Source organism: Balearica regulorum, chromosome 22 (assembly GCF_011004875.1).
Source record: "Balearica regulorum gibbericeps isolate bBalReg1 chromosome 22, bBalReg1.pri, whole genome shotgun sequence".
NCBI classification, from domain to species: Eukaryota; Metazoa; Chordata; class Aves; order Gruiformes; family Gruidae; genus Balearica; species Balearica regulorum.
Window position 1 is genome coordinate 2,037,077 of NC_046205.1, and position 24,819 is coordinate 2,061,895.

Genomic DNA, 24,819 nt, shown 5'->3' on the forward strand with positions numbered 1-24,819 from the left:
CCTATGTGTCCCGGTGCACTGCAGCAGAGTCCCCAAAGGCTTGGCTCCAAAATCGTCCCTTACTGGTGGCCGTTCCACCCCAGGCTCGCCCCGTACCCCAGCACATCCCCCCCCAGCCTGCGGGATGCTCTCCCGACCTCCGTCCTGGCTCCGGAGGCAGCAGCCTGCATCCCGCAGGCTGTGGGCATGCCCCGCACCCCCAGCACCCTATCCCGCAGCCGTGGCACCCACCCGCCCCATGGGGAAGAGGTGCCGCTGGGTGCCCTGCCCGGGGTGGGGGCTCTGGGTGCCCACCCAGCCCCAGGGCGGTGGAGGTGAGGGGTGCCGTCAGGGTGTCCCCTTGGGTGATGAGGCCAGTACTCATCCCCGAGGTGGTGTGGCCAGGGTGGGCAGACCAGGCGGTGCCGAGGTTTGGGAGGGGACGATGAGTGCCCCATGTCTGGGTCGCCCTGCTGCCTGTCCTGGGCCCTCTGTGCTATGGGCGAGGGGACGGCCGTGCTCCCAGTGCCCCCAGCCGCTGGGGCTGGGGTTGGACTGGTGTGTGCTGGGGCTGCCCAGGAAGCCGTGCCCCGTTGCTGCGGGGTGAGCTTGTGCCAACAGCGGGGCTACCCAGCGAGCACGCTGGCTTGCTAAACCTCGCCGGCTGGCCTGTGCCTCAGTTTCCCTTAAACAAAGCAGCCTGGGTGAGATGCAGCCTGCCCTGGGGTGATGCCACCATCTCCGGCTGGTCCTTGCTGCCAGGCCGCCTTCCCGCTGCTGCCGTGACCCCGCGGGCACCTTCTCATGTCCCTCTTGGTTTCCCCAATATTTGCAACCTGGTTCCCAGGGGACACGCCCCTGGTCCCTTGTCCCCCCTGGACACGGGCGATGCTCGTGGTGGCCGAGGATGCCCCGTGGCTGCAGGGTGCCCTGGTGCTGCCGGCACCCGCTGGGCACAAGGTCCATGTGCCAGGTCCCCGTGCTGGGGTGGGAGAAGGCAGATTTGGAGAGGCAACGTGCCCTGCCCGGTGCAGGCAGAGCCCTGCCTGCTCCACCCTGCGCAGCCCAGACCTCGGGGCAGCAGTTGCGCCTGAACCAGTTTGGGAAACTGGTTTTCGGGCCGTGGTACAGCGGGGAGCCCGGGCAGCCGCTTTGGACCAGCCCGATATCCTACACGCTCCTTCTGCACTGCTGGGCGAGGCGATGCTGCAAGCGCTGGGTGTCTCTGTTCCCAGGGGACAAGCACCACCCGCCAGATTTTGCCTCCGTTTATGTTTTTTCTCTGGAAAACCCCAGGGATCCCATTGCCAGACGCGCGCTGGCCCTGCCCCGCCTCGACACGGGCTGCCGGGAGAGATTTGTGCTGATGAGGTGGGATGAAATCAAAACTCTCCGGTTCTTGCCGGTCCCCCCCGTTGTACAGGAGACTGAAGAACCAGCTGGGGGGTTCACGGTGCCGTATGGAACCTTTCTCCAGGTGCACGTTGTTGTTGTTGGGAGGATTTCTCTTTATGCCAAGAGGAAACCTGCTGAGGCGGTTGGATGGAAAATGAACCCGGATGCCGCTCGCCAGCGCGGGCTCGAGGGCGTCAGAGCCGCAAGCTGCAACTCTTGTTAACTCTGAAGCCTAGTGGTGTCGGTTGCAGATCGGGACAGCGGCGCTGCTGCAGGGAGGTGTACCGAACCTCGGGGCAGTGGTACGGGATATCGGGATGTGGGCTGCTGGAAGCTGAGGTCTGGCTGCTGTCACACACCCCTTGGCCGTCCCGGTTGGGGACTGGGGCCTGGCTCAGGCACCGGCACAGGCCCGGCTTGCTCGAGTGGGCTCCTTCACCCCCCCAGGGGTGACCCCATCGCCTCCCCCTGTGGCGTGGGGCTCATCAGCGGGTGGGATGCAGCTGGGTGGGGACGGGAGATGCTCAACGCTCCCACCTCTGCCGGCAGAGCCCCGAACCGGGGTTTCATTTCTCTCTTTGTTTCTCTCCTTCTCCTTTAATGGGTTGGAAAAGCAAAGCTCGGTTGGCACCTCCTGCCCGGCTGAGCCTGCCGGAGCCTGCTGGGCTGGCGGTGTGCGGTGCCGTGCCGTGCCACACCATGCCGGCGCTGGCATCCTTCCTCCCGCAGCCTCCCGGGGTTGGGGTGCAGGGGGAGGAGCTGCGGGTCCGCCCCATCCTGCCTGCCCAAACCGTGGGGTCCTCACGGGGCGCCGAGAGCCTCCAGGATGCGAGCCCCCCATCGCTGAGCCTGGAGAAGGAGCTAACGGGGTCGGCTTAACGAAGGACGGGCGAAGGGAGAGGACGGTCCCATCCCCTGCATCCCTCTGCCACCCCCCGGCCCTGTGAGACATCCCCTTCCCCAACGGGGTCCCACTGCACCCTTGGGGGCTTCCTGGTCCCCACCACCCCTCCTGCCCCGATTTGCCTGATTTTGGCCACCCGCCCCCCGGCACCGGCGGGAGTCATTCACCTCCGACTTCTGCCGGCATCTTTTGTCCTCGCGCGGTCCCCGTCGTGCCCGATCGCCGGCGTGGGGACGGCACGAGGCCGGTGGGGCTGGAGCTGCCCCCGGCCGCCTTCCCAGCGCCGGGGAAAGGGGAAAGGAGCCGGGGCTGAACTCTGGGTGGGGGTTTTCAATTACACAATTAAATGCACAATTAGGTGTAATTACCAGCGCTCAGAAGGCGCGACTGTTCATAATAGGCATGTAATCTACTGCAGTCACTGTTTATACTGCTCAGCTCCGCTCCCTAATGATTATGGAAAGCTTTCACATTTGCATGGTTGCCATGGAAATGGGGGGCTGACGGCGGCAGCAGGGACGACGAGCCCCTCGTTTCCCCCGCGCCCCATCTCCGCGGGACGGGGCGCGATGGGTGCGGTGATGCCTGCCCGCCCGGGGACGCTGGGTGCCGAGGTGGAGCCGTGGGGATGCTCCGGGGATGGGCAGCGCCGAGGATCCGGAGACAGCCCCCGGGGGGGGGCACCTGCGCGTGTTAGAGGCATGAAAAACCCCAACCCACCTTGTCACCTCCCCGGGTGACCTCCCCAAGAGCCGCAGCAGGGACCGGGGGCGCAGGCGGCTGTGGAGAAGCAGCCCAGCCTGGCGAGACCTCCGCCCGGACGCGCATCCTCCGGCGCATCCGCGTTAGTCACAGGCAGAGCGTTGCTCGACAGGCCGCTGTAAAGGTTTACGGGCGCACGTTTGGGAAGGCAGAGCGTTACGGCTCGCGGTTAAAACCGCAATTAAAGCGCAGTACGTCTAAATTTGCAGGACCGGCTAATGTGCACCCAAGAGTATTAACGAGACCGGTTGAAGAACTCGCTAAATCATTCATGCCGGTTCGTAACAGAGCTGGGAGCGATGGGGACTGGAAAATAAATGTCCCGAAGGGCTGGGTTGTAGAGAAAATAAAGAGGATGAGCCAGAAAACAGCCTGACCTGACACGGAAGCCATGAGACCATGGGAAGGAAAGGTTGATGCGTGAGGTGAGCGGCAAAGCCTAAAAGCCGGTGGCCTCGTTGATGTCTGGGAAAATGAGCCTCGTGCACCAAACTTGATCTTGTTTTGTATTGAGCTCACAAGTTTGGCTGCTGAAAGGGACTCAGCTGCCATAATAGTGTTGAGATGCCGATAAGCAATTTGATTTAATCCCAGGTGGCTTTCTGTTAGGAAAAAAATTAGCACTATAAAAAATCAATGATGCTCATTTCAGTAATAGAAAGAAAGAAGAGAAGGAATAAAATCATCGCCAAAGCAAACGTGCGGACCGATGCATCGCCTGGTGCAGGGCGAGTACCGCATCCCTGCCAGCCCGTGGGGCAGCCGGCTCTCCCATCCCAAAATACATCCCCAGGACATCAGGAGGGCGTCGGGAAGAGAGATCCGAGGTTGGAAGATGTGGCAAAGCGGCCTCTTGAGAAGCTCTTTGTGGCTGGTCGGAGGGAAGGCAGGGAGGTGGAAGAGATTCCCGGTACCGACAGGAGAAATAAGGCAAAGAGAGCGTTTTCTTGGGAGAAAAGCGACTTTCTAGCCACGGAGGGGATTAACTGCAGCCAGAAATGACCTCTGGGTGCGATGGCTTTTCCCCGCTGCCTTTGGCCAACGCTTGCCCCGGGCTCGATGCCAGCGGCCGGCTCTGTGCATCTGCGGGGGATGCAGGGGACCGCGGGGACGTCCCCATGCCGGTGACAAGCGGACACGTTCGGGAGGTGCCGAGCCGCTGGGTTGTGTCTCGGCAGGGAAGCGGTTCGTTTTGCTGCGGAAACTCGCCGCTCATGGATCGATGAACATCTTGGCCGAGCTCCTCGCGGCTTTATTTGTTTACCGACTCGGAGCCCCGGGGGATGCTCTCCCCAGCCCCGAGGCACCGGTGGCTCCCACCACTTGCTCCCCCTGCAACGGATCGCTCGGCTCCTCTCCGCCTGGTTTCTCTGGCGAGAAAACGCGGGGAGGATCTTGGGGGGGGGGGGCTGAAAAATCGAGCAGGGAGAAGGATTCAGGGCTCAAATGGTTTAAAACTCATCGCGGAGAAATTCACTTCCTGACGGGGAACCCACATCCCTTTCTGGGGCTCGGACCCGGCGCTGACCCCGTGGCGCTGCCAGCCCTGCGCTCATCCTGCTTCACCCACAAATGCGGATGCGGCGGTGGGTCCTGGCTGTGGGGAGGCTGCCGGGCACGGGCACCGCGGTACCGGCGTCCTCCCAGCCTCGCGCTGACGCTCTGTGGCTGGAAAAGGGCTCCGTAACCCGGCAGCCGTTGCACGTCGCCCCGGGGAACGGGGTTCTGCCGGCATCGCCTCCCTCGGCAGAGCTGGGGACCCCTTGGGGTGCTGCAGCCGGCCCCAGCCACGTACCGAGGCTTGGGGGGCATCCTTACGGAAGGGGGCTGTCTTTATGGAAAGGGGAGAAAACGGCCAGGAGCACAAAGCAGGGATGAAAGACCCACAAAACCCTAAATGTTCCCATCAACGCCGGCCGCACGTCTTAACAGCTCCTCCAGCGCCGGCCGGCGAGATGCAGGTTATTACGTATTGATCGCTGCGGTGCCTGGCCGGGCCGAGCTGCAGGCGGGTGGGTGGCTTCGGACCCCTCTCATCCCGGCGGTCCGGGCTGGATTCCCATTCCTCATCCTCCTGGGATGCCCGGGGATGTCCTGGTCCCCATCGCAGCGTGGAGCTGGGGGCGCTTTTTGGCTGGAAGTGCTGGAGCGTTGGGGGGGGTTGAGTGGGGAGGAAATATCCTGCCCGGATCCTGGGGGGGTGCTCAGTGGGGCAGAGGGGCTCAGGCTGGGCCCCTTGGTGCCTTTTTTTCCTCCCCTCCATTTGAATGTAGCTATTTATTTCAATTTTCAAAATACGTACGTAACGGCCTGGAAAACTGGGAAGGCAAAGTTGGCAGAGAGCAGCCCCGGTCGTATTTAAACAGAACATTAAACCCCGAGTGGGTTATTAATAACAGCTCCCAGTGCTTGGCTGGGAAATTTCACCCATCTTGGGTTTTTGCTGTGCGGCAGAGGGAGATTTGGGGGAGAAAAAGACGATTGCCGGATGGGAGCGGCAGGGCAGGATGCGGCCCCTGCCCCAGCCATCCCCCCCGTCCCACCCCGGTGGGGGTCGTACACCGGCACCTTTTGCCTTTCTATGTCCCAGCGAGTTTTGCAGCCAGCGGCCCCTGTGCTGGGGCAGGAGACGCTGTGGGGACCCGCGTTGGGGTGATGCTTCCCCCTTCCCCATCAGGGGTGGAGCCGTGGGGGCACAGAGCTTTCCAGCGGCTGTTCCCCCCTAAAAAATCCTCCCCACCACCCTCAGCCTTCCCTTCCCCGTCGGGGAGCCCGCAGGGAGTCGGGGAGGCTCGGCACAGGAGTTGGGGGGCTCGGCACAGGAGTTGGGGGGCTCGGCACATCCTGGCGATGCCGGGGAGGCTTTAGGGAGCAGGAGCTTCGAGGGAGGGATGCGGGGGGGGGCACGGGTGGGTTTGGAGCTGCTCAGACACCCCAAAGCGTGGGAGAAAACACAAGTACCGGGGGGGCTGCGGTGAATCCGGCTGCACCCCCCTGGGGCTGGCAGGACCCCCGAGCTGAGGTGGGGGCTGTTTGCAGCCCGTGGCGGGGGCGGTTCGGGAATCACCCAGAGAGGGGACTCCCCGTGCAGTCCTTCCTCACGCGCACGTGTGCAAGGTGGTCACCGCCACGTCCCGGCTCCAATGCGGCCGCGGGGACCCGTCCCTTGGGGGGGACGCTGGGGGAGGCAGCGCTGCAGCACGGTGCAGCCCCCGGCGCTGAGCGTCCCCCGGGCGCTGGCGGTGACAGCACGGGCGCTGCAGAGCCGCTGGTGCTGGCCGAGCTGTCGGGCTCCCGGCCTGGCTGCGTCCCGGCACCCTCGTCATCCTCGCCGCCCAGGCCGGGTGTCATCTAAGCAGGGGACGCGGCCACCGTGTCTGGCGCGGGGGTGCAGCCGTGCAGGGGACACGACCAAAGGGAGCAAGAGCTGAGAGCTGGCCCGATGCTTGGCTCTCTGGCTGATTACCTTGATTGGGGCTAATTAGTGCCCTGGGTCAGTCTGGTCTGTTCCCATAACGGGATCGATAGGGAAGCCCTTTCCTGCTGCACGTGCGTGGGGCAGAGCCCGTGTCCCGGGGACGCCGCGGGCGCTGGGGAGCCGGAGAGGAGCCGGCACGGAGCAGCGTCGCTTCCCTCGGCCTCTCGCCAGGGCAAGGAGACGTGAAGGCCTTCGCTGGAAGGGATCTGGGGAGCCAGAGGGCTGGGGGTGGCCTGGCTCTGCCCGGGACCCCCCCCGCTTTGGGGCTTGGGGGTTGCAGGGAGCCGTGGGATGTCACTGGAGCGGCGCGTCTCTGCTTGGCACCTTGTCCCCTGGGTGCGCTCGTGCCATCCCGCGGGGACACCCAGGTATAAAGCCCCACCTGGGAAACGTCCCAGGGGAGAGGAGGGTGCGTGGGGGAAGAGCGGAGGGTGCTCCGGTTGGAGTGGAGGGTGTTTGGGACCATCATGGAGGATGCTCAGGTGGGAGTCGAGGGAGACGGGGTGATCGTGGAGGATCCTCGGGGAGTGGAGGATGCTTGAGGTGAGCGCGGAGTGTACTTGTGGTGGGAGCGGAGGGTGCTCGAGGGGAGCGTGGAGGATGCCTGGAGTGAGCGTGGAGGATGCTGGGGCAGCACAGCGAGGAATGCTGAGGCTAACGGGAGCCCCCGGGAAAACCTGTCCGCTCCCTGCATCTGTGCAGCCCTGGCTCAGGTTCACGGTGGTGCTCAGCTGCCGCCTGGAAACGCCGAGCTGCGAGGCCTCGTCCCGGCCCCTCAGGGCTGCCCCCTCCCCAAACAGCCAGGAGCGGGGGGAGGCCGGGCAGCGCGGCGGTGCCGGCCGTGGCCGCAGGGTTCAGCTGGGGTCCCCCCTGCCTGGAACTGCGTCCCCCAGCCCCGGGAGGGACCCGGCACCCACCCTGCGGGGGCAGCAGCCAGGCACGGGGCGGGCAGCTTTGCACAAGCCCTTTGCAGGCTCCGATTTGTATTTTCTCTTTTTTCCCCCCTATTTTGGGTCAGGAACCAGCCCTGTCCCCCCCACCCACCCCGGGGGCACAGCATCCCCATCCACGCCTTCGGGCCCCCTCGCTGCTCCTGTCCCCTCCTGTCCCCTCCTCTGCCGCCACTTCCAGCCCGTCACCGGCCGGTTGCCAATTCCCGTCGGCAGCTGCCGGGACGCTCAGGCGGAACCGTCCTCTCCTGGCCCCTTCTCGCAGCATCTGGCGCCGTTTTCCCTCGGCTCGGGGAAGGGGACAGACGGCAAGAGCCCTGTGATGGGCACGGGGGTGGCACAGGGCCGTCACCGAGTCCCCATGGTGGCGTGGGGACCGCTGGCACGGCGGCCGGTGGGGTGGCCAGAGTGCAGCAAGGTTTGGGGGAGTATGTGGGGGGGCTGTTTGCTCCCCAGGGCTGGAGATGGCACTGGGGGCTTGCTGGAGGGTGACACGTGTGTATCGGCGGTGGCATCCCCCGGCATGGCGGTACGGCCACTGGGAGCCCCTGGGTACCACAGCCAGGCTTTGCTGGGGACATCGTGGGGACGATGCTGCAGGCTGGGACCAGGCATGGAGCTTGCAGGGGGTGGGGACGGTCCCCGAGGGCGGGGGGTTCCCCTGCCCAGCCTGGCCGTGCCTGCGGCCCCTCCGGCTCCCGACTGTCCCACGGCAGCCCTGGACGTGGTCACGTCCCCTCGCCCTGTGCCCCTGGGGGACACCCAGGCTGTCACCCCCCCCGTTCCACTGGGAAGGACACGGGGCAGAGCCCAGCAGGACGGGGAAGCATGTGCAGGATCAGTGCCGAGACCTGTTTCACTCCCTCCTGGGAATTCGCATCATTCCTCTGACTTGGTGGCTCCAAACGAGGATTTAATTTGGCGGCAGCAGCAGGCTGGTATTGTTACAACCCGCTCGATAAACACCGATTGATGATTAAGGGCTTTATTTATGGGTTTTTTAATTATTTCCCCCCCCAAAGCTCAACACTGGGCGTGCGGGTGATGGTGAGCGGAGGTGGGCTGGGGCAGGTCCCCGTGGTCCCTTCCAGCGTCAGGGGGGGCACATCCCCGTCCCGTGCCTGGGGCCACCAACCTTCCTCAGGCTGCATCTCGGCAGATTTTAAGGCAGCCCCTCCCAGGGCGGCTGCCCCTGAAGCCCAGCCCGGATCTGGCCCTGGGCTGCAGGGCTGAGCTCAGGACCGGGGCTGGGCAGGATGCTGGCAGTGCCCACGCCTGGCGCTGGGGACGCCTGCTCCGGGAAGCGCAGGCGAGCGATGCTGCGGTAAATTTGGGGTGTCTGCCTGGGGCTCCAGTGGGTGTCAGAGGCCGTATTTGGGGACGCGCTCACCCGTTTGGGGCTGGTTTCCACCCCATGGGGTGCAGATCCTCCCCATCATCCCATGAGCACTCCCACCCCACCATCCGGGAGATGGGTGCTGCCCCCAGCTTTGGCACCCGCAGGGTGCTGCTGCCCCAACCATCCTCCCTTTTGTGTGCACCCGCAGGAGGGATGAGGGTTTCCACCTCCAAATTTGGGGCGAAGACCCAGCCCAGCAGCACCCATGGCCTGGACACAAGACCGATGCTCCCACCAACTCCTGGGGTCCCCACATGGCCCCCCCCTTGGGAAATGGGGCTCCGGGGCTCTCCCCGTGCCCCCCCCGCTCCGTCTTCTCCTCCGCCAGTGGGGGATGCCGATGCCACTAACGACCCCAACCCCCCTAACGACACCGCCTCCCGCCTCGCAGCAGCCCCAGGCCCTAATTATTTTTAATCAAGGCCCCCCAAAGAAGGAGCCGCGTGGTCGGGGGGTCCCGCGGGGAAGCGGCACTCACCAGACAAAGCAAACCCAGCCCTAACGAAGGGGCTTGAATTATACCTGGGGCCGGGCTCGCCGCCTGCCCCGCAATTAGCAGCACCCTCCTTAACGGGGTCGATGGCGGGGTTGGCGTCGCCCCCAGGGGAGGGGGACACAGGGAGAGCCCCAGAGCCCCGTTTCCCATAGGGGCACCCACGGGGGGACCCCAGGAGTCGTGTTCCCCTCCCCCCCAATCTTGTGTCCAGGCCATGGCTGCTGCTGGGTTCATTTTTTTTTTCCCAAAATTTTGGTATGGAAACCCTCATCCCTCCTGCGGGTGCACACAAAAGGGGGGGTGGCTTGGGGCAGCACCCTGCGGGTGCCGAATTTGTGGGCAGCACTCATCTCCCAGCCGGCAAAGCCATCCCGTGCGGTTTTGGGGGGAGAAACGGAGTTTTAGGGAAAATCCCGGATTCCCTGATGGGGGGCTGGCCCTGATGCCGGGGGGATGGGCTCACATCCCTGTTGGATGCAGAGGACCGATGATGGCCGTGCCAGCCCCCCCCCACCCACCCAGGGTTTGGGATGCTGGGGGGAGCATCGTCCCCTCGCTCCGCCGTGGCGGTGTCACCCGTTGCGCCATGCCGGTGTCACGGCTTGTCATTAAGGGATGGGACGGCCCCGGGGTGGGGACGGCCCTGGGAGCTCCTCAGCCAGCCCCATGCAACAAAGGGGTTTGGAAAAAGCAACCCCAAAACCTCCCCCCTGCCCCCGCCGAACGCGGTGGGTATAAAAAGAGGACGAACCAATTAATAAAAGCAATTTTTATGGATGTTTAAGAAGTCTCTAATGAGCTCCCATCCGTGGCAGCTGCTAATCGCTGCGTTTAATAATGCGCCGGTGGTCACGGCACGCTCCGCCAAGGCACCTTATTAAATCCTCTTTGCGATGAATGGGAAGAGTATTGGCGGGTTTAACAGCACCAGCTCTTTCGCTAGAGGAATTGTTCAAAATATTCAGGTTTCTGATTTTATTAGGACGGCGCATCCCTTTGGATGCCTCGCCAGCTCCGATACTGGCGTTTGCAATCACCCTGGGATGCGGTGGATGGGGTGACGGCCGCGGTGGGATGCTCCGGTCCTGCGGGATCGCGGCCGGACCACAGTCCCGTGTCCGGAGCGGTGGAGCTCCGCTCCCATCCCTGGTTGTGGTGACAGCGATGGCGATGGGGGGAATTTAAGGAAAACGCCGGATGGGATTGTCGTTAAATCCCTCGATGGGTGATGAGCGGCACTGATGACGTCCCGTGCAGAGCTTCGCTCCTTACAGCACCCCAAAAAGCATCGCGGGTGTTCGGGGAAACAGCCAGGTCCCTTCTGTGCCGTTTGCTGCCGGCCCGTTGCTTCCCGCCGCCCGGGTGCTTTTGTAGTCAGCCCACGGGAGGATTTATCCTTGCCTAGCCAGCACCCATGGGTGCTTCGAGCCGTTCCTCCTAGCGGGGTGCTGGGACGAGGGACACATCCAGCCAGGAGGAGACCCCCAAACCCTCCAGGAGCTCAGGGCCATCCTTCAGTGTAGAGATAAGAATAAATTCCTGATTTTCCAAGAAACTCCGGCCCCTGGGGGTTTCGCTCACCCGGAGATGAGCGTGGGCATGACAGCCCTGCCTGCAGCGGGCAGCGGTGCCCCTCACCGGGCGTCGTGGCTGCCTGTGGGTTGGGGAATCACCCCAAGGGGAGGGAAACCTGCAGGGTTTATCGTATAAAACCCTTTTGTGCTGGCAGCTACCTTCTCGTGGGCTGCCGGGCAGGTGAATCTCTTAAACCCGTGTCTCAGGGCGGGTTCATCCTGGATTTTGAGGCTAAAAAATTGGATAAGTGCTGGAAGAAGCACGCACGCTCGCAGGGCTCGGCGGGTACACCCAGTCACCCCTGGGTACCACCTCCGGATGTCCCCTTCATCCCTCCGGGATTCAGGAGCATCCCCTCCTCCTCCAGAACAGCTCTACCCTCCCATAAAAATAAATATTTCGGGAGCCGCACGCGGTTTCGCCTCCCCACCGGCTGCCGCCGGCTGCTCCTTTCGCAGCGGCATCGCTCCGAGGGATTATTTTTGCTCCCCGGCTCATTAACGGGGTTGTTACCAGGCAGATTTCCTCACCCGATTTTCTCCTTCCCAGCCTGCGGGTCGTGGGAGGAGGGACTGCTGGTTTCCATAGCAATGCGCTTGGCTTTAATCAGTATTTCTTTCCTGGGAGAATTGATTACGAAAGGTGTCACTAAATAAGTCAGTAAATTGGATTTTTTTTTATATATATATATTTTTTTTTTTTTTCCTCCCCTCTATCGGATTATATTAACGGCGTCTTTGAGGCGCCGTTTGAGATCCGGGGGAAATTACCTCTTGCTTCTCGCAGATGTCGGGCTAAAGAACTTAACTGGGAGAATTAGCATGGAAATTGCCTGAGGCTTAATCCTTGTCCAAACGGGCAGGGCCACCGCAGGCTGGTGGGGACATCTCGGCCGGGATCCATCCCGACCCGCCCGGCGCAGCATCTGGTGGTTTTCTGCAAATTTTTGGAGATCGGATTGTCCCGCTCCTCCTCTTTCCAATGGCCCAAAGCTGCTTTTCCCGGAGGAGACGGCTCCTGCTCACTCCCCATCCCGGTCTGGCCCCAGCGTTTGTCTCTGTCTCGCCCCCAGGATTTGTTCTTTAGGGGATCAGGTTCCTGGTATCTCTCCTGCCTCCCCGTCTTGTTCGCTGCTCCTGTGTGCCTCCCAAATTTAAGCCCAACATACCCCAGATTTAAGCCCAAGCTCCTTCAAACTGATGCCCAATATCCTCCAGAGTTAAGCCCAAGATACCCCAAATTTAAGCCCAGGATCCCCAGATTTACACTGAAGATCTCCTAGATTTAAGACCAAGGTCCCTCAAATTTAAGCCAACCCCCCCCCAATTTAAATTGAAGATCCCCCAGATTTAAGCCCAAGATCCCCAGATTTAAACCAAAGATCCCCCAGATTTAAGCCCCAGATTCCCCAGATCTAAGACCAAGGTCCCCCAAATTTAAGCCCCAAATCCCCTAGATTTAAGCCCCAGATCCCCAGATTTAAGCCTCAGATGCCCAAATTTAACCCCAAGATACCCCAGATTTAAGCCCCAAATCCCTCAGATTTAAGCCCAAGATCCCCAGATCTAAGACCAAGGTCCCCCAAATTTAAGCCCAAAATCTCCCAAATTTGAGCCTGGGATCCCCCAGATCTCAGCCCAAGATCTTCCAGGTTTAAACCCAAGATCCTCCACATTTAAGCCCCAGCTCCCCCCAGGCTGGACTGGGGCAGGATCAGTCCCCCGCTGCGGAGTGTTGACGGCTCCATCGCTCCGGAGCATCGGCGCCCGCAAGGCTCTTCCTCGGCGCCGAGGGGTTGGGCGGGCGGTGGGGGACGTCCCACGGCCAAACCGGCACCGGAGGAGCTACCGGAGATGCTCTGCCCGTGGCTGCGCTCGGCATCTCCGGCCTCGCACGGAGAAATCCCCCGGCTCTGAGCAACTCCCCATTTGCTTGGGGGAGGTTTGGGGGTTTTTTTCCTCCATTTTAATTAATTCTCAGCCTCTCAGTGGCCATGCCGCTAATGTGCTTTCTGCTGCGAGTCTCCTGCGCGATGGCTCGTTGTGGCTAATTGAGGCGCTTGATTAATCCCGATTTTCTTTATCTGAAAGGCTGTTGGAACTGGCTGTCATGGGGGGACGGTCACCGATGGGTTGGGGACAGCAAAGTGCCTCCAGGGCTGAGGCAGGGATCAGGGCGCTGTGTCTGAGCGGGGTGGGGGGTTATTTGGGGCGGGGTGGGGTGGGATGGGATGGGGTGGGATGGGATGGGTTGGGATGGGATGGAGTGGGATGGGGTGGGATGGGATGGGATGGGATGGGGTGGGGTGGGATGGGATGGGATGGGATGGGGTGGGATGGGTTGGGATGGGATGGGGTGGGGTGGGATGGGGTGGGATGGGATGCGATGGGATGGGGTGGGATGGGATGAGATGGGTTGGGATGGAATGAGATGGAATGGGATGGGATGGGATGAGATGGAATGGGATGAGATGGGATGGGATGAGATGGGATGAGATGGGATGGGTTGGGATGGGATGGGGTGGGATGAGATGGGATGAGGTGGGATGGGGTAGGATGGGATGGGATGAGATGGAATGGAATGAGATGGAATGGGATGAGATGGGATGGGTTGGGATGAGATGGGATGGGATGGAATGGGATGAGATGGGTTGGGATGAGATGGGATGGGATGGAATGGGATGAGATGGGTTGGGATGAGATGAGATGGGATGGGATGGGGTGGGATGGGATGAGGTGGGTTGGGATGGGATGGGATGAGGTAGGATGGAGATGGGATGGGATGGGATGGATAGGACAGATGGGACAGCAGGCTCCCCTGTTCCCGCCCCATCCCAGACACAAGCTGGGTTATTCGGGCATGGCACAGGGCTGTACGGCCCCTTCACTTCCCCCTCTGCTTCCGGAGGGATTTGCTCCAACCCACAGCCTGGTCCCATCGCTCCCCTGTGCCTGTTCCTCCCGCAGCCCCGTGCCAATGGCCGTTGCTCACGTCTCTTCCTCTCTTGATTTCTCCTCGTGGCGTAACTTAAACTGTAATTCAGAGGGCTTTCTTCACCACCCCTCCGTGCCTCAGTTTCTCCATTAGACCTGCTCTGATGGCGCTGGTCACCCTGACCAAGAGGTCGCTCCGCAGGGCGGTGCTGAGCAGGGCTTTGGCCCGTTTTCCAGGTAATCTGAGGCACGGCAAAGCACTGCACAGCACCCGGGCGGTGCAGGATCAGCCCTTCCCAGACCGTCACCAGCAGCCTTCGTGCTTCAGCCCTGTAGGTGTGAAAGCACCTCGACCTTGTGGGCATGGCTGGCCAGGTCCCGCTGGGGTTGCACCCCGTGCCTCAGTTTCCCCTCCACGGCAAGCGCCTCCTCGGGCACCGCTGCTGCCCCCGGTGCACATTCGCCTCCCAGGGACACCGCTGGCACCTCCCTCCTCCATCTCACGGGTGCCACCACCCCGTGTCCTCCCCACCGAGGGGACCCCAGAGTCCTGGCTCCTTTGAAGGTCATTTGCAAGGTCAGGCCGGGTGGCTGCAGATCATCCCCGCTCCCTTCTGCGAGGACACTGAAAGGGGTTTGTGGCTCCTGAGCAATTCCCGAGGGGACGGAGCAATTCCCTGCGGGAGTAAAGCCTGTGGGGCGGGAGGGCACCGCTCGGAGCCAGCCCCTGATGGGCGACAAGGGCAATAACCCACTTCGACTCGCTCGGCTTTCCCTCGGCACGGAAATGTTTCCTTGCTGGGAGGTGGGAGAATGAAAAAAGTCTCGTCTCAGCATTTGTAGGGTGGTGCAAATAAGAGATGTAATCTTGAATTTAAGTTAAATAGATGCAGTATTGCGTTAAACCAACCCGCTTGTGGGGAAATACGAATTTTGTGATGTTTGCTGGAAAAAAACCCCCCACCCTATTGAAATTCCTGCAGGGGTAATGACCTGCTGCGGGTCCTCGCTGGGGACGTCGGAGCCGGCGAGAGCCAAATCCACCCAAAATCCACAGTCTGGGGAGCCGGCGGGGCCTGCGGTGGCTCAGGGCTTTGTTACAGCAGGTGTAAATCAGGAGGAGCCGGGCACGGTGCTGGAGCATCCCTCTCCGCAGGGGACACCCATTGCCCCGGGGTCTCGGCGTTCCCGGCATTTCAGAGCACTGCGGGGGTTTGGGGGTGTCTCCTTGCGTCGTGCCTCAGTTTCCCTTCTTTACGGTGGAGCCAAAACAGGAGGGGGCTGGGTTTAATGCGCCTCGTGCAAAGGGCACTCCGCCACCCCTGGGCCACGTTTAGGGCAGTATTACTATTACTATTAGTATTAGTATCGCTACTATTACTCTTATTGCCGTTGGCCACCCCATTTCCCAGCCCTCCTGGTACAGCAGAGGAACCTCCCAGGGCTGGATGGTGCCGGGAGCACAAATCTGGGGTGCGGGGCTTGGAGGGGACCCAACCGGATGGGTGCTGGGGTGTCCTGGGGATGGGTGCAATGGGTGACCTCGCACCCAGGGGTGCAGCCTGCCCCGGGACCGTATCCAACCCGTGGAGGAGGTTGCTGGCAGCGGGCTCCCGGGGCGCAGCGTCTAGACGAGCGCATCCAGCCGGGGCTGCCGCTGCGTTCCCATGGCAACGCTGCCGGATGCGGCGAAATGAAATAAATAACCAGGGATGGAGGGGGGAAGCGGGAATAGACGAGAGGAAGGAAAGCCCATTGGGGGGGGGGGGGATGCTGGGGGGGTGCTGGGGAGCTGTGGAGGGGGACCCTGTGCACCCCAAGTCTCTGCCTGTGCCCCCCGCGCTCGCAGCCGCTTCCCGGAGATCTGGGATGCTTCAGCCACGTGCCGGGAGCTCCTAAATCCAGCGACGCCGGCGTTGGGGGGCAGGAAGGGGCTGCGCAGAGCCCCCCAAAACCCACCGGCATCAACGGGGGGTTGTGACACCCAGGGGAAGACCCAATTTGTGCCTTTTTCACCCCGCTTTTTGCTCCTGCCGTGTTTTCCAATGGGGCTGCTTGGACCCAGAGCATCTTGTCGGCCAAGGGCCACATCCTGCTCATCACCCCCCCGATACCAGAGAGCGATCGAGGCTCTGGCGCCTTTAATTTCTTTTCTTCTGCGATTTCACGAAGGCTTTTGCAAGTTGGAAGTAGGTCAAGAACTTGTTTCCAAGTCATTAAATGAAGTCCCTGGGTTCACAGCGGTGTTTGCACCTTCTTAATAGTCAATTCGCTCGCTTGCCATTCATTTAAATCGCAGCCAATTTCCCTAAGTGGAGCTGGGCGCCTCGTGGGTACCGCACGATGGCAACGCCTCCGACGGCTCCTCGGGCTCCCCAGGAGCGGGGCGAAGGCGCTGGGAGAGTGAAAATCAGCAAAAATGCCTTAAACTGCCTCAAAAAGAGAGGTGGCGGGGGGGGTGTGGGTGAGCCTGCGAGGGGATGCTCGGGTGCTGTGCGGGGTCAGGGTGGGGGTGCGGGGTGCTGTAGCATCCGTTGGTTGTGAACAGGGCTGGGAGCTGGGCTTTGCTTTCCCCGCTGGGGCTGGGGCAGGATCCGGCCAGACCCCGGGAGCCCCGTGCGCGTCGTCAGCCCCAGCGATGCTCCATCTGCCGCGGGAAACGTCCCTTACGGGCGCCGACAGCATCGGGCCTCCCGCTAGCGGGCCGGATCCTGCCCTGCAGCTCTGCCCCGAGGGTGCTTTCTCCCTAAACCACATCATCTTTTTGGCCAAAACTCCTAGAAAAGGGACATTTCTGCCCCAAACAGCCAGGATGAGCTCAGTGGGGTTTGGGGGGGGGGGGGGGGCAGGCGATGCTTTCGCAACATCTTCGGACGCAGCACAGAGGGGAATTCGAGGCAGGATAAAAACCCCAAATCTCTTCAAAACGCAGCGAAATGAAAAGTTAAATCCCCGGCGAGCCCCAGGCATATGGCGTGCGGGAGAAAATCAGCCGGCTGAAGGATAATAACCCATCGGGGGGTACCGAAGCCCCGCTCGGCTCCTGCCACGCCGCAGCGCAGAGGGGAGGGCGGGGGGTTTATTTAAGCCCGACGCACAGATGCTGCTGCTGAGATCAAGGGCAGCAGGCAGCCGGGGGAGCATCCTGCCTGCGCTGCCCGCTCCGGCCTCGCCAACACCGACAAAAACATGCGGCTGGGTTGTCAGGGCTTTTCAATCTTTTGGCAGAATATTTTCAGGGGGGAACATCCCTTTTTTTTCTGGGATGGAAACTTTTCCCATCTATTATTTTACACATTCTGGGAAAAATCTCGGGGGGCAATATTCCCTTTCCCTGCCCACGTGGCTTGGTGAGGACCCGCGGAAGGGCGATGGGCAGGTTTGCTCCTGCCTGCAAATGTCAGAGCCGCATCCCCAGGGAGCCGGCAGCAGAGAAGCTGCGGTTTCGGTGGTGGGGGAAGGCAGCCCCCGCAAAACCGCCCCTCCCCACGCTCTGCCTGGGGCTGGCCGGGGCAGCTTCTGGCTCCTGGAGCACCAAACCCCCCAAATCTGGAGCATCGCGGGGATGCGGGTGCGCCGCTTCAGCGCTGGAGCACGGCTGAGAATTCCACCCCCCCCCGTCTGCTACGTTGTGTTTGGGGGTTCATCCCTCTGCCCCCTCCCTCCCCAGAGCCGGGCGCTGTGCCGGGATGCTTCCCGCTCTGCCGCAAACGGGGTGGTTGGGCACCCGCACGGGATGCGGGGTTCTGCCACGCGCCCCCACGGGACGGGCAGACGACACGCGTGACGGGCACACCCACGCGTGCGATGGCCACGTGCCCCCGCCCGGTGCCGGTGGGACGCTGGGGGTGAGGGCAGCGCTGGGGGTGGGGGGGGCCCTGGGCACCCCGGGCCAGTCGGCCCCGCTTTGGGGGTGCGGGGTGCAATGTGCAGGCAGATCGTGGGGGCAGGCAGGGTGTGCGGGCAGACAATGTGTGCGGGCAGACAATGTGTGCAGACAGACCGAGAGTGCAGGCAGGCCGTGAACACCCAGCTGCTGCCTGCTCCTGCCCTCAGCTGCCCACGGGCCGGGGGCCGCGGCTGCTCCCCACCTTCAGCCAGCGCTTCCGATGCCGCTGGATGTCCCGGGCTCAGCCGGGATCCAGGAATCCCGACCCCGGCTCCCCCCAGGGCCCCCGGCTCCCTCACCCTGCCAGGGCGCGGGGTCTTGCCCCTGATTTTGGGGGGTTTCACCACATAGCTCCCCCCCCCCCCCCACCAGCCCCGGGGTGGAGGTTGGGGAAAAGGGGAATTTTTTTTTAGGGAATTCCTCCCCCCGTGCCCATCCGCACCACCGACACCGCAGCGTTTCTGCAGCGGCTCCCTGGGATGTGGCCGTGACATTTGCAGGCAGGAGCAAACCTGCCCGTCACCCTCCCAGGGGTTTTAATAATCCACGCGGGCAGGGGAAGGGGATATCCCCCCCCGATTTTTCCTAGAAAGGGGAAAAGGATCGATGGGAAGAGTTTCCATCCCAGAAAAAGGGGAGGTTCCTCCCCCAGAAGGGGTTTTGCCCGAGTAGTAAAAATACGCGAACCCCCTTTTTCTGCCCCAAAACGGCCCAGCTGACGCGGCACGAGTGGGGGGAGCCCGGGACAGGGGTGGGCAGGCGGTGCAGGGGGACGGGGTGACCGGTGTCACCTTCTGCAAATCAACGGGGCTGGACCCCCGTGTCCCCGTGCCCCCCACCATGTCACCGCTGCCCCTCAGGGGCTTTCATTTCAAAGCAATTAATTAAACACACAATCACGTACCCAGAAAAATCACTGCTGGACATGGGGGTGGCACGGTGCGGCTGGGGGACGGGGGGTGTTGCTGCCCCATGTCCTCAGGGTGTGACCCCCCTGCCTGCTGCGCCCTGGGGTGCTGGTGCACCCCGGGGTGACGCTCGGCTGGGCGAGGGTGCGGCAAGCAGCAGGGGTGTCCCCAGAGCATCGCCCAGCGCCCAGCACCCAGCCCTGGGGCTCGGGGGGGGCAGGGAGAGACGGGAGGGACCGGCCGGGAGTGAGCAGGGTGGGGGGGCTGTCCCCTTCCCAGCTCCAGCAGGAGATGTCCCCCCCCAGCACCGGAGCGAGCTCCCGTCTCTCTCCACCCGTTAATTATTGAGGCTTTAGGGATGCAATAATATATTTATGCATCTGTGTCAGCAAACATGTCATCCCCATCGCAGCCCAGGCGAGAGGATGGAGCACGGGGACGGGGGCAGTGCCACCTCCCCCACGGAGCCCGGGGGGACCAAGGGCCGCAGCTGGGCCAGTGTCCTCGCCTGGTGACACGAGCGTCACGTCCCCGGGCACTGCAGGAGGAGGACACGGATAACCCATCCCTGCCACGGCCAGGGCTGCTGAGCACCCGGACTCGTGTGCCCCAGGGTGGGTTGTGTCCACAGGTGGCCGCGGTCTCTCGTCCCTTTGGGTTTGGTGGTAATTAAGTGGGTTTTGGAGAAGGGGTTTTGGTTCTCTAGAGCCATTGGGTGTGACAGATACGATGGGAGGATCTGCTGCTTCCGTAAATCCCAGGCAGGGCCATGGGCTGGGGGGGCTGGGGGGGCTCCAGCCTGTCCCTGGTGGCCATGGCAGGATGAGGGATGGCCTGGGGCCGTGCTGGGACCTGTGGACGTGGTGTCCATCTTGGGGTGCGGCGGAAGGACCTGGTCCCTGCAGGCAGCCTGTCTGCTGCCGTGTGACCGCGCGGGGCAGGGTTGGGTTTGTCTCAGAAGTAGAGGGTGGGATGCAGTAAGAGCCCCCCCGCCCCAACATCCTCATCTTTCAGTTGGAGATGTGGGTTTGATGGATTGGCTGTTGGATGGTCATGGAGTTGGCTGGATGGCTGTACCCAAAGAGTTGCACTCAACAGCTCAATGTCCAAGTGGAAATGGGTAACGAGTGGTGTCCCTCAAGGGTCCATACTGGGACCAGGACTATTTAATATCTTCGTCCGTGCCATAGACAGTGGGATCGAGCGCACCCACAGCAAGGCTGCAGATGACACCGAGCTGTGTGGGGCAGTTGATGTGCTGGAGGGAAGCGATGGCATCCAGAGGGACCTGGACAGGCTGGAGGAGTGGCTGCAGTTCAGCAAGGCCAAGTGCAAGGTCCTGCACCTGGGACAGGACAACCGCCGGCACCAGCACAGGCTGATGAATGGGACTGAGAGCAGCGCTGCAGAGAAGGACTCGGCGGTACTGGTGGATGAAAAGCTGGACACGAGCCGGCAGTGCGCGCTTGCAGCCCAGAAAGACAATCGTATCCCGGGCTGCATCAAAAGCAGCGTGACCAGCAGGTCGAGGGAGGGGATTCCATCCCTGGAAGGGTTCGAGGTCAGGTTGGACAGGACTTTGGGCAACTTGAAAGATGCTCAAAAGATATCCATGCCCATGGTGGGGGGGATGGATTAGATGATCTTTGGAGGTCCCTTCCAACCCAAAGCATTCTGTGATTCTATATCGGAAGTGTTCAAGATCAGGCTGGACGGGGTTTTGAGCAACCTGATCTAGTGGAAGATGTCTCTGCCCGGGGCTGCTCTGCTGGGTTGCAGGGGGGATTTCCACCCTCCAAACATCAAATCTGGGGAGGATGGGTCATGGGGGAAGGTGCTGCCTGGTGTCTGTGCAATCCTCCTGGCTAATCTCTCCCATCCTTGTCACGGGCATTAAAAAACACGGGAAAGCCCTGCTGAGTAACGGGATGGGTCCGAGGAAGATGAAGGTGCCATAACCAAGGGGTGATTCGGGGACAGGCAAGTTCCTTCCTACTTGAATTTGCTGTCAGCACCCCTAAAAAAAAATCCCACGTTGCTCCAGCTCTGCCTCACCGGTTCTGCCTGCCCAGCGCGCCGGGCTGAGCCTCGGTGGCCCCTGTCCCCTCCTGGCACGGTCCTCCCCGGGGACCACCACGCGCTGCTGGAGCCCGGGCCCCGCGTCTCGCCTGCTTCGATTTCTTGATTAAAATAAAATCATTGCAGGCAACGCGTTTCAATTAGCAGGACTCCGGCGTGCGCCTGCCCCCAGCTAATTGATATGATTCGCTGCAAAGGGAACTTTTGGGGCCGATCAATAAACTGGAGAGTGTTTAATTAAGAGGGAGCCCTAAAACTCGTCGCATTGATCGGCTGCAGGTTTATCTTAATTAGCAGCAGGATGGTGTGTGGTTCCTGGCCCCGCACCTCCAGGAGCATCACGGCTTCCATGGCAGAGCAGCAGTAAGAGCCGAAAGGGGAGAGCAGGGTGTTAATGAGGGCGGGTCGTTAATGGGGCCGCTATTAGCGTGGGAGATACCCCGTACAGGAGGAGGGCGGCCTGGGGAGGATGCTCTGAGCTCCACAAGTCACCTCGGGTTGGGGCGGTTGGACGTTGCTCGGAGGTTTCTTGCGGAGCCCCGTGGCCAGGCTGGCTCGCTGCTCTTGCTTCGTTTAGAGGCACCGTTGACGAACGGTGACAAAGCCTGGGTGTCTTTTGGGGGACATCTCACCCCCAAAGGATTGGGCGAGGATGCTCCAGGTGCTGGACCCACAAGAAGCACTTGGAGCAAGCCAGGAGCGTCGGTCGGAGCTGAAGAGGGTGCTCGCTCAGCGTGGCCGTGCCTCAGTTTCCCCACTCGTGAAAGCGGGCGTAAGGCTGCTCAGCTGCCCTTGGGATGCCCTTGGGTGCCGGGGGAGCTGCGGCCACAGGCTGGCCGCCTTTGTGCTGTGTCTCCGTATTTTCCTTAACCTTAAGCAGGATCCGACGAGGCTGAAAAAACCGAGATCTGCTCTTCGCACGGAGGGAATCAGCTCGAATTATGGCACTCGCAGAGCAGCGTTTCGCTTGCCGGGGTGGCTCTGGCAAAGCTTCTCGGTGCAATTAGCAGCCATCGCTCATCGGCGGGGAGACCACAGTGTTTGCCCCTAATTTTGCCTCTCCTTGGGATGAAGAAGGATTCGGTTTGACCAGGCTCTTCCCAGCTCCTTCTCCTTCAGCCTCTCCCAGCTTGATGGGCTGGAATTAAGGCGCCGTGCAGTGTCACAGCCCATCGCTCCGGCTCCATGGGATGCTCTCGGAGGCTCTTCCCAGCCCCATCCTTCGGCTCGGAGACTCGCCGGTACCCAAAACTCTCAGCCTTCGCATCTAGCTCCCGCTAAGCAGCTCTGTCAACAGCCACCAGATCGATGGACGGCTATAAAACCCCGAGCACCGCGCTCCTTGTATCATTTATTATTTACATTCCTCAATTTAAAAGATTTACGGCCCAGTTGTAAGTATTTCCAAAGGCTGTTTCTTCGGAGAGTTTAAATAGCGTGGAAGTGAATTAAACCTCAATGCAAACAGTCTCGGTCGCGGCCCCGCGGGTCCAGGGGCTGCCCGGGCTCGGCTGCTCCGTGGCTTTGAGTCGCCTTGAATTGAACCCGGGGTCCCGCTGGCACGGATCCAGCAGGTCCTATCCCGGGGGGTAGGGGATGGGGTACCCCGGGCCTCGGCTCTGCCTTTGCCTTTCGTCCCCCCGTGGCGGGATGGAGCTGGGCGAAACCAGGCGTTAATTAGAGCCCTGGCTAAGCCAATGCAATGAGCGCGTGATGCTTTATGGATGGGGAAACTGAGGCACGGCTGGCAGTTGCGCACGCAGGTGCGTTAGCCGTGTCTCATCCTCACCGAACGCTTAGGGAAGGACTTTTGCCACCTCATTTATTTCCCCCCTGTAATTAGGACACATTAAGTCGGGCGGATGGGCAGGGATGGTGCGGGGCCCCGGGGCAGCCCTGCGGCCGTAACCCCCCGTGGGAGCTTCAGGGAGCACCGGGATGGAGCTCCTGTAAATCCCGGTCACTGGGGGAAGCTGCTGGTGAACGGGGAGGGGATGTAAAGCCCGTTTTCTCCTGCACTTTTCGGGATAAACTCCCACTTCTCTGCCAGGGTGAGAGTCATTGCATCGGGAGGGGAAACTGAGGCACGGGGCCGTGGGGGGGACTCGGGTCCCTGGAGCTCGCGGGGTTTATCGGGTGAATCTGGGGCATCTCAGGGAGCGATGAGACAGGGCTGGGCTGTCAAAAAGATAAATGTAAAGAGGTTTCTCGGTTTGCAAGGCTGCTGGAGACACACGTCGCTGCGGCCCTGTCCCCGTGCTGTCGGGGCATCTGACGCACCCCTAAGCTCCCTAAAAGTTCCCTTAAAAAAACATAGCCTCATCAAATCTCCATTTCTTAACTTAAAACCGTTGGTGAATGCTCCAGCACTCCCACCTCAGCTTCCTTTAAACTAACCCTGTAATTAAGAGTAATAGACCCCGAGCCGGTAGCAAATAGAGCCATAAAAAAGCGCTGGGGTAACAGGCAGATCACACCAGCCACCTTCTCTAAGTCTCTGTGCCGCGGGATTTGTTAAGCTGCAGCATGTCCTTATTTGTGGGTTGCAAAAGATAACGGGGATCAAAACCCGACGGCGTTAAACGGGGAGGCACGTGACGAGCTGGCCGGGACGGACAGAAAAATCTCTTGCAAAATACCGGGGGACCCTGTGCGTGACCTGAGCACGAGGTTTTCCCTGGATAAGCTGAGCTCAGGGATAAACCCAGCCCGGAGGCTGATTTTAAGCAGTGCCCGAGATCTGAGCAACAGGGAAACTGAGGCACAGAGGGTGCTGGTGGGGCAACAAGCTGACATCTCCCTGCTCCCCCTTCTCAGCTCCAATTATTCCTGATAACCCCTCGCTCGCTGCCGTGCGTTCGCCCGCCGCCGGCCGATGCATCACGCAGACGTTTCGGCCTATTGCAACTGCTTATCCCTGGGATTTCCCATGAATTCCCGGCCGCTCTTCGCCATCCCGGGAGCTGCTGCGGTGACCGCTGTCCTGCCGTGAGACCTGCAGCCCCTCCTTTGCTCTGTTGCAGGTCGCGGCGCTGGAGAGGCAGATCTTTGATTTCCTGGGCTACCAGTGGGCACCCATCCTGGCTAATTTTTTACACATCATGGCCGTTATTTTGGGTATTTTCGGGACCATCCAGTACAGATCCAAATACCTCATGATGGTAGGTACCACCGCGGATGCCGCTCCGCGCGCCCGGGTGCAGCATCCTCGCCCCCGGGGATGGCTCAGGCCCACGTCCCCTCCCGTATCCAAACCCAAATCCCTGGGGATCCGGCGGGATCCAGCGAGCGGGGCAGCGCGGGGCTGGACCGGGGGATGTCCGCTCGGCATGGCACGCCCTGACCGGCTCTCTCCTCGGCAGTACGCGGTGTGGCTGGTGCTGTGGGTCGGCTGGAACGCCTTCATCATCTGCTTCTACCTGGAGGTCGGACGCTTGTCGCAGGTAACGCCCCCCCCCCCCCCCCGCCTGCCTCCTCTTCCTCCCCCCCCATCCACCCTCCCTCCATCCTTCCTGCTGTCCTGCCCTTGCCTTCCTCCTCCTCTTCGCCCCACCCCACAGCTCTGCCCCCCAAAAGGGACCCAGAGCCTGTGGGTGCCCCCACCCTGGGGTGGCAGAGCACCCACCTGGGTGCTGGGGGTGCCTCCCGGGGGGCTCCCGGCCGCAGCACCGAGCACCGGGCGTGCGTGGGACGGACAGACGGACAGACGGGGGGAGGCTTTGAAGCGGGAGCGCAAAGTTAATGAGGCTGATGAGTCGGGAATTGCAGGGCGCTCGTTAATCAGCGGCGCGCCCTCGGCGCTGCCGGGGTTTATGGGGTGCAGGAATTGGACGGCGCCGTTTCCTAATGTGCCGGCGAGGAGATCAAGCGGAGAAGGGACACGGGGCCTGGGGACGAGCAATGATGGGAAAGTTTGGGGCAGGGTCTCCAGCAGCAGGCAGGGATGGGCAAGGCAGCGGGGTGGGAGGAGGAGACCCCCCTGGTGCATATTCCCAATTTTCCAGGGTCTTCTGGGGTTCTGCAAGTGCCGCTCGGCCCTGGAGCCCCCGGCAGTGGCAGGATAGCGGCTGGA

General features: G+C 61.8%; 1 protein-coding gene across 1 annotated transcript in view; it reads left to right on the plus strand.

Annotated features, from left to right (window-relative positions):
- NKAIN1 (sodium/potassium transporting ATPase interacting 1) overlaps positions 1 to 24,819 on the plus strand; it is a 37,006-nt gene that overhangs the window by 1,725 nt on the left and 10,462 nt on the right. Inside the window, exons 2-3 of the mRNA XM_075774087.1 lie at positions 23,771 to 23,908; positions 24,110 to 24,190. Of these exons, the coding sequence (XP_075630202.1) occupies positions 23,771 to 23,908; positions 24,110 to 24,190 (219 nt within the window). The remainder of the gene's footprint in view (positions 1 to 23,770; positions 23,909 to 24,109; positions 24,191 to 24,819) is intronic.